Here is a 10,279-nt window from a genome sequence, read left to right on the forward strand (position 1 = left end):
TAAAATGGGCACGTTCATTGAGTGTACACACACACACAAATATATATATATATATATATATATATATATATATATATATATATATATATATATATATCAATAATTTTAAGTATATTTTAGTATTTACCAATAGATTTATTCCTAAAAATATATATATTAAAAATGTGAACAGGTATGTTGGATCAGTTACATTAAGTAATAATTTTGTAATTGACTTGTTGGTAAAATAAAATGACTTTCATTTTTTTACACTCTTTCATTTGTACTAAAATTACCAGATGAAGTAATGTATTATGTATAGTAGGCTTACAACTTTTTTTCAAATCTTAGCGTGTATTGGACGGTTCTAATTGTTTTAAATGGCTCTGCATCAGGGGTTCTCAACCTGTGGGTCGTGACCCCCTTGGGGGTCGATTGACGATTTGACAGGGGTCGCCTAAGACAATCAAAAATAAGGATTGTTATTGTCTATTCTTCTATTGCTGTATGTGTCTATGGGGGGGGGGGGTCGCGGCAGAGTGGGAGATTGTAAAAAGGGGTCACCGAGCTTAAAAGGTTAAGAACCGCTGCTCTACATGAACATAAAAAAAGCCATTGCCAGTATGGTTGTGATGGACACAACCACCTGCTCCAGCCTTCCAACCATGGGTGGTGATATGGGAAACTTGCTAGAAGAGGCATTTGGTAGTACAGATAGCATCAAACTCTTTATTTAAACTCTATACAGGAAACCCTTTTGACTTGTGGAAAATATAAAAAAATCATTTTTAATTTTCTTAGATATATAAAATTGGAACATCACAAATGTAAAAAAAAATATCCCTTTGGCACAAAAAGACTAAACATTATTATTATCATATATTATATTATTATTATTATATAGAAGCACAATAATTTAACATTATTATTATCATATATTATATTATTATTATATAGAAGCACAAACATTTAACATTATTATTATCATAAATTATATTATTATTATTATAACATAGAAGCGCTTGGCTCTTTAGCTGAGGGGTCCCGGGTTCAAGTCCTGATGAAAATTGGGATTTTTAATTTCGGGATCTTAAGGGCGCCTCTGAGTCCAACCAGCTTTAATGGCTACCTGACATTAGTTGGGGGAAAAGTAAAAGCAGTTAGTCGTTGTGCTGGCCTATCTTCTGCCCCATAGATCACATGGTCTAAAAGTAAACTTTATTATTATTGTAGAATTTTTTTAATTAATAAAAAAAAAAAAAATTCTTTTGCATTACTTAGACACCTATTTGTGATTTTATGCTATTTCGTTTCCACTAAGCTTATACAAGTTTCTTCTTATTTATTGCAGGAGGTTACTTGAGTTGGAGGAGCCATTCCACTGATGAAGATTTCGACACAAGGTCAGAGTTCAGTGATAGAACTTCCGCAGTCTATGAATTCTCTGCTTCCAAAAATCAAGGCCACAAAATAAACGGGAAAGTTTATCATCAGAGCTACTCACAACATTCTGGCAAAACAGAATACCTTTGACCACTCAGTGTGAAGTGATTACTGTTTGGGTGCTTTTGATTCTTTTGATTAACATTGGAGCAGCAGGAGTGTGAGCGAAGCACTGTACATAAATATATATCTCCGACAATGGATTCCGATGTTGAGTTTTGCAGGGCACAATCCACCTAACTGAATGGGTTGAAAGAGATTATGTTTAATGTTGACGTCAGTGTTATATTTGATTGTTTTTCTTTGCTAGGAATCAATTGTTTTGTATATATCATGAAATGAGGGGCACTGTTTTAATGCCATGTCAAGCATGCACTCATTTCCATAAATACAAGGACAGATGTGATCCATGTTTTTACATTGCTAGAACATTTACACATGTGCGTTTTCGAAAGTATTACAAATGGTTGTGTTTTGTAATAGGCATACTATTTCCAAATGCTTACTAGCCCTCAAGTCGTCACACTTGGGGGCAAAAAGGGCAATAAGACTTCAGGTGCGTGAGAGTTGTACTGTTGCCCAAAACTCACTGGAAGAATGGTGTACAAAAAAATTAAATTTGAACTTGTCTCTACTGTCGAAACAAACTGGACATGATACTATGGCAAGCGTTAAATTTACTGATGTTTTCTATTCTAGAACATTCTAGAGTATATTTTTTCATTTGTTTTTTTTCATTATAAATAAAACATTGCTAAGTAACAAATGGGTGAGCCTGTATAGATGAGTTTGTTCTATGTTTTCGATGTTATAGTGACTTGTTCATGCAATGCATAGGCTTTGGAAATTTAATCAGTATTTTTTGTTAATTTATATTGATTTGTGTTCTTTATCACATCCTAGTTGTCTGTCCTTATATGTATAGATTTAGATTTTATACATTTATAATTTATGTTTGTTTTCAGAACCATAGGAAAAAGGAAAATCTTACTCTAAAGAGTAAATATAAAATGTATAGTATTTAACTTCAATATTTTTTTTAATGTTTGGTTTGTTTTTTAGGTTTTAATTTAAGGTAAAATAACAGTGTCATTAATCCTGATTATAGACAAATGTACAAATTACAATGATTTTTTTTTTAGTATTAATTAGAATACTATATTTGACTATCTGCTGTTATGAAGATTGTATTCACTAGATTTTATTGAAAGCAAAAAATGCTAGAAATTCTATTAGGCTAACTGTTGCATTTTTTTAGTTTAACAAATGTAAGGAAATTTGTATTTTCCATATCTATAACATTGCAAGTTTATATCTTATGTTGTCTTATTTAGTTTACTTCTAAGAGTTTCAAAGATGACACGAAGTCATTTGTGTTCTGCCAGCCAAACTAAATCACAGGTTGTTTTTTTTTAATCTCTTTGAGCAGTGGCATAGCTAGGAATTTTTCATCATTTGGGAGAGCCTTGGGGGCTTGACCTTTTTAGAGTACAAAATTACTCATTTGGCCCCCCCCCCCCCCCTCAAATAAGGGCCCGGGGGGGGATTTTCAAATTCTCCCCCTCCCTCCACCACCCTAGCTACCCCTCTGTCATTGATATCCCATAAAATAGTTTGGGTAATACAGTATTTATAAACATTCAGAGCAGATGCACTCTAGAGATCTTAGGTTGAGGATTGCAAAGACACAAAGTCAGTAAAAATGTGTTACTCTGTACTTTTTTGTTTTCTTTAAAAAGACCAAAACTTTGGTCCAATGCTTCTCTTATACTTGATTTTGGTTTTGTTGGTATTCTTATAGCGGTTTTACAAATGTTAGGATGAAAAGGAAATGAGATGCTGTGGAGAGACGGTGGATTTGATTTTTCTTTTCTTAAAATGTACAACATGTTTACTTTTAAGTTGTTTTTGTTTAAGAAAGTCTAGTCTTGTTTTGTGTTCAAAATTGTAAGAATTTCTTGAGTCCATTTTGATTTCATATTTTTTCTGCTGTATTGATGATTTTTTTCTTTACTTGTATATTTTAAACAAAAATTGCATTTGCATTTTCTTTATACAGTTTTTCTCGTTTGCATTAATTTGACTAGTCTGGGTTGTTGTTTTTTTTTTGTTTTTTTTCAGTTTATTTGTTTAGAGGGTAAGTTATGTTGTGAAATAAAAGTTGTTTCTATCACACAAGAGTTGATTTTCTCACTCGGCATCTATGGCCATGTCCCTAGAGTTTGCTGGAATAAATATTTGTTTATATTAATCTACTTTCAACTGTCTAGTGTTTTCATTGATAAATTTAACAGCCACTGTATTTTTTTTTTCTTTATTGTTGGTGGCTGAGAAATACAGCACTTTGTTTTTGAACCAAGGGGTCTAGAGTTCTAATTTTGGTTAAGCCGAAAATTTTTAAGTTCAGGATTTTTAGGATGCCCAAACTTTAATGAGTGCCTGACATATGTTAGGTCGCTGTGCTGGCCACATGACACCCCATTTACTATTAGTCATAAACACAGATGAGCTTTACATCATCTGACCCCACAGCAAAGTCTGCAAGCGATACTTTTACTATACTATTTGTTTTATAATAGTAGGTAAATGTTTGGAACTAAAAAAGTTTTATAGTCTTGAAGTTAGCAATTAACAATAGGTGCTAAAAAGTTTTTTGTAAACTAAAATTGATTGAATTGCATTTTTTACTTTCTTTACAGAACTTAGTCAGTCATTTTTACGGATGTTATATTTTAAAACTACACAAACTAATTTATGCCAATAATTAAGTTTTTTTCAGTTTCTGTACCATGTCAATGAATTGTTTAAAAAGTGTTACTTTGTAAATTGAATGAAACTATTCCAAGAGAACTCAATGTTTTACCCTACTGAAATTATTATGACAAAATTTTTCTATCGACTCCTTCAGTTGTGGAGCGAGTATTGGTTATCTCATACAATTGAGATGCAAGCCCGGGCATTAGCTGTGAATGATGCCCCCTCTCCATGCAGCTGATGTTTCAAATGGAGCGGCATATTTGTCCAAAAGTAGCAGATAACTCTGCTAGACACCCTATTTTTAGCATTGCCGTTTGATTGCTGCATTCCACATAGTTGTTTGTTAGTGACTTGTACAATGTTTCCTAGATGCTCTTGCTGAATGCAGACTCTTTTTTTTTCTCTTTATTTTCTTCTAATAATTGAAAATGTAAACACTTATTTATTTCCAATCTATTAACTGCTGACAATGAAGCTAAACTTAGACAAATTTGATATCTTGTTGGCAATTTATTTATTATTCTATTTCATTTGATTGCATTTATTTTGTTATGAAGTTTGTTAAACAGAATTTTCACAAGTGTGTGTGTGCTAAGTTAAATTAATTGATTTGTTTGTCAATCTGCAAATAATTAATATTTTAGTTACACAAAAGTAATTTATTAAAACAACATTTGGTTGCCAACTGAAATGAGTCGGCCGAGTATAAAGAAATAAATATTCTAAATCAGTGATGTCCCTAGTATGGTGCTTTCTGGGCCCCCAGAACTCTACCCACATGGCTTAGATTGAGATCTAATTATTATGAAGGAACTCCTCAATACTGAGAAGAGACAAAACCTGAGCTGGTTTGGTCATATTGTAAGACATGACTCACTATCAAATGTCATTCTTCAAGGTACAGTAGCATGAAAAAAAATGTCCAGAGAAAAGCTGGCTGGATAACATAAAAGAATGGATCTCTTGATATCTTGCTTAGAACAGCTGCTAACTGGGAAAAGTGGAGGGATTTGGTTCACGTCAACTGTGACAGAACCACTATGACGTAAGTCAAGGGACAGATAATAATGATTATGAAATCTAAGATGTCAGTCCACAGTAATCTAGACTTAATCTTATATCTAATCTTTGGCTGCCTGGTCTAGTAGCATGGACTGTGGACTGTTGTCCTGATGGCCCTGGGTTAAAACCCTGCCCGCCACCAATCCTTGATTTCCTTCAGGAAATTTGGGCAAGAATGTAATCTTCAAATTTGAAGGAACATCCGAAACCTGTCAAACAAAGAAAACAAGTCGCAAAGGTTAGGCTCATTTGGGCTAAGAGGATTTGTTTCAATTGAGCCCATGACACATATAAGTTAGGATTAGGCTGAAAGAGGTTAGGCACCACTGTTTGAAAGCTTCCTAATTTTTTTAAGGGCATTGAAATTTCTTTGTGCAAAAACTTTCTTGAAAATCCACAGTCAAATATCTACTGACCTTAAAGTTTATTGGTTATTGTACTTCCATTGACTTTGTTCTCTCCCCCCCCCCCCTCCAGCCTCTCTGGCCCACCCCCTCACCCCCAGTCACTTACGTTGCGGAAATGTCAAAATGTCTGGCAAACAAAAGTTTTCATTCAAAGTTTTTTTTCTCCTCATTATGTTTTCCTAAACAGCTTTCTAGTAGCTTTTTGTTCATCTAAATACTTGATATATGCGCAACCTTGTTTACCACATTAATGGCATGCATGGAGGATATTTAGTGTTAGCAAAGAAAATAAAATAGAATATATCAATGTGCCAAAAAATCACATACCAAAAAAAATAAAGAACAATAATTGCAGACCAAATAATATTGTTGTAGTATTTGGGTTCAAAAATATATTTTATAGGAATTTTTTTAAAAATTGACCATGATGCGTTTAAAAATATGACTTCCTTTATTTGTTTCAGTTTATTTCCTTTCTTTTGTTTTTGCATTTATTCAATTACTTTTATAATTATATTGTTTTTATGATAATTAAAACAAGCAGTGGACATTGTTTGTTTCAGCTGCAGTTTCATACTAAAATAATACTATTCTATAATTATCCTTTTAGGAAAGAGTGGTACCATTGTGCATTATACATCACTATACAATTAGAAGCATACAAAACATACTTTCATTCCATAGTTTCACTTTAACATCATATGTGAAGTTCACATCAGAATGTTGCATTTTAAATACTCGTCATAACTGATGCTATTGACGGAGTTTTTGTTGTTGAAGAAATTAAACTGATATGGTTTAAGCTTTAAAAAATAATGAGGTTAGATTGAATAGAGCGAATTGTTTTTTAATAAAACTTCACGAAAATTGAAAATAGAGGATAAAAATTAACATTCAAGATACTTCATTTTTAAGATTATCATCTCAGAATTCTGAACCTGAAATTTTATAAAAAAAAAAACAACTAGAAACTAGAAATTTTAATGTTTTAAGTTTTGATTGCAACTTTATAAAGTAGTTGAAGACAATAACTCAGTTATGTCCCTTTTCTGTTTTCATTATGTTTCCACTTCCATTCCCTGTTCCTCTTATTGAGCTAGCAGAGTGAAGTCCCTTGGATTTCTTCTGACCTTCAACCTTTTCATGAGTGACATTTCCCCACAAAAACATCTCATCTGTTGGACTGTCTCATGTGCTGCTCAAGGACAGCAGCAAAACATTCCACTGGCTAGTTGTTGATGTTGGTTTCATTTTTCATTGTCTTCTAATGCATTTCATTTAAAACTTATGTTGTTGTTTTCCAGTAAGCAGATAAATAATGTAATTGACAACAAAATTTGAAGTTGGCAACATGATTTTTCAGTTTTTTTTTTAATACAACTTGCATTCTGGGTAATTTAATTTTTTTTTTCAAATTTAAAAAAAAATGTTTAGAATATATATCGGTCTGTGGTGTAGAGTGTATAGCAGACATACACAGAAATGTCAATGCATGCTTGATACTGTATGAAACCAAATCTTGATAATTTTATGGATGATTATAATTGCTAATTAAATCTTTTATTTTGTATGCCTTGCCTTATAATATTTTATCAAATAAAACTTCTTCAATAAAATGAATGGTATTTTAATCAAACTTGATATTGTGTGTTATTTTAGTTCTTGCTGATTGGATCATTTCCTATGGCAACTTTAATTTCATTTTTTTTATATAATAGGTAATAGCATGTTGCTCATGGTTATTCTAAATCAGGGATTCCCAAAATGTTCTATAGAGATCCCCAGTGTTTCCACGTCTTCTTCCAAGTGGTCTACTAGTGTGAACAATTTTGGGGTTTCTATGATAGTGGATTTCATTTAAGCAGGCTGAGAGTTAAAATTTTACCATTAATTGAATTAACTCATACACACAAGAACGAAATAGCGTCGAAGAAAAAAATCATTTTGGTATTAAACTCTTCAGATATCGTATAATGTGAATATGCCAATGTAACAGAATAAGAAAAAATGAATAATTGCAATACATATTATGTTTATTTAAGTTCCAAAACAAAAATTGCACTTCAAAAACACACAAGCAAACTTCCGTACTTTCTGATTCACAAACAAGAACTTTCACGAAGTTAAATGGTCTGCCAAAGTCACGTAGAATTTCCTTCAGTATATCCCCACTTTACACACCAAGAAGCATACGTGAAGAAAACGCATGTGCAACTAAAGTAGAGATTGGGGTAATGTCACAGCATTGTTTGAGAATCACTGTGACATGCAGTGTTCACGAAGAATAGACGTGTTATGCTTGATGCCATGTCTCCCCTCAATAGTCAGTTCGTTGCAGATTGCCCAATAAAAGTAAGCCTCTTTACTTTTCCTCAACTATTTTCAGGTACCCATTAGAGCTGGGTGGACTCAGGAGAGGCACCCAAAGATCCCGAAATTAAAAATAACATCGTATAAAGTTGAAATTACATAATTATTCATAGGCCAAGACAAGACATGAATCAACGTTTAAAAATTAACCAATTAGTCCATTAATTACTTTGTAATTAATATTTTTTATACCATCAAGGGAAATTAATCATTCAGTATTAACATATATGGCTAAATATTTGTGATTCAGTCCCCTTAGATAATATTTCTCGTTATTTCTCGTATACCCATTCTAGGAACAAGCTAAAATTTTGCACAATTATTTATAGCAAAAAAAAAAAAAAAAAAAAAAACTTTAATAGATAAGATAAGATAAGATAATTCTTTATTGGTCCAATCAAATGGAGATTCAGTTTGAATACAATTTGACCACCTCAGCGTAACTACTGTAAAAATAACAATATAGATGCAAATACAAAATTAGCATATTAGATATCAAAGTATTGGTAACAAAGTGTTTTGTTTGATATCGATTAGGTAAATAGCTTCTACATTATTGAGAGATACAATTGTAAGTGTGGTGTGTGGAATTCTTTCCCTTAGAAAAGCTTTATTTTTTTTCAGGATTTTTATATTTTAGTTTGTTTTTCGTAATAGACTGAACTGGTTTGTCATAGAAACATGAGAACCTCTGGTCTTGACTCCAGCGCTTTCCTAAGTTTAGAATCAAGAGACAGTAGCACGGCCTTAACTCCGTTCATCTCGAGAAATTCTCAACCCATCAGTGACATCCACTGATGTGTGACCTCGATTCAGGTCAGGTTACTAGTGGACCAGGAACCAACCTCTATGGAACTTGACCAGCATTCGTCCAACCAGAACTAGACTATCAGTTTTACGTACCGCGGATTGGGACCCCTGCTCCGTTTTTCTTGTGAAAGCATTAACCGTGACGACTCCGACTTGAGCGGATTTTGTAACTACTTACGTGTGCATTATAGCATCATAGCTGACCGAATAGTTAAACATTTGAGTCCAAAAAGACCTGGCAACGAAAAGGGGGGGGGGGAACAAATAAATACAAACAGCTTCGGTTCGCTCCCTTCCCCCTTTTCGGTCTTTGTAGGAACTCTTCGTAGCAGTCAGTGGAATGGCTGTCTTTAAAAAGAACTTTATTAAACACAGCGGGTATGGAAGACTAAGTCGTGAGCTCGGGTTCCGGCCTCGCCTGATAAGGTTGCTTATGTGTGACTCAAGAAGACGTGTCTCATGGATGTGTTTAATTGATCATCTAATTGATGAGAGACCTCCGGAGAAAAGAGTCGATGAAAAGTCAACCTCTCATTCCTTGCATTATTGTTAAAATCCTTCCCTTTGGTCAAGGGTCATAAGCTGGACACTTGTTTATGGACACTATAAAGTAAAGTAAATTTCTCTTTTCAGACCTTGCGATCTATAGGGCACATGATGTAAAGGTCATCTGTTTCTGTGGACTACGGTTTACTGGTTTCATCTGGCCAGCACAACGACCAACCATCTTTACTTTTCCCCAACTAATGTCAGGTACCCATTAGAGCTGGCTGGACTCAAAGATCCCGAAATTAAAAATCCCAGTCGTCACCAGGATTCGAACCAGGAAGCCACAGCTCCTCGGTCTCATAATAAATGGATGTGTTTAAATGATCATCTAGTTGATGGGAGACCACCGGACAGACATCTGGACAGACATCCGGACAGAATAGTCGATGAAAAGTCAGTCTCTCATTCCGTGCATATGGGTAAAATCATTCCCTTCGGTCAAGGGTCATAAACTCGACACCTATGGACACTATACACAGGACTAACGCTCCCACCCTTAAGGTCAGCTATTCCATTAATTCATATGTATATAGATAGATATAGATATAGATATATGCATCTATTGAAAATATGTGTAAAAGCGTATCCTTTATTAAAATGCATAAGTTTTGTAGCTGTAAACAATCTATTAGTTGTCTTTTCTTTTAAAGAAAATTACAAGAAACTGTAGGTAACTGCTTTAAGGTGCATCTAATGTTTACTGTACTAATACTATATCTACATGTTGTAAAGGATTTTTTTAAAAATACAAACGGATCCGGACTTAGTCGAGTTGGTATGTAACAAATCTTTTTTCACCTCGACCCCTATCACGTGTATGGAGTCTAGCACGAGAGAAGGACCGCACCGGGTGCAATGCCGCTGTCTGACTCCCTTAGTTTTTGCAAGCCTAAAAACAAAAA

At 33.7% G+C, this 10,279-nt stretch overlaps 1 protein-coding gene across 1 annotated transcript in view; it reads left to right on the forward strand.

Moving 5' to 3' along the window:
- Window positions 1-7,289, forward strand: part of LOC106060226 (uncharacterized) — a 33,941-nt gene extending 26,652 nt beyond the window's left edge. Inside the window, exon 5 of the mRNA XM_056012114.1 lies at window positions 1,331-7,289. Coding sequence (XP_055868089.1) covers window positions 1,331-1,512 — 182 coding nt within the window. The 3' untranslated portion in view covers window positions 1,513-7,289. The remainder of the gene's footprint in view (window positions 1-1,330) is intronic.
- Window positions 7,290-10,279: the final 2,990 nt, after the last annotated feature.

The sequence above is a fragment of the Biomphalaria glabrata genome, chromosome 15, assembly GCF_947242115.1.
Source record: "Biomphalaria glabrata chromosome 15, xgBioGlab47.1, whole genome shotgun sequence".
NCBI lineage: Eukaryota > Metazoa > Mollusca > Gastropoda > Planorbidae > Biomphalaria > Biomphalaria glabrata.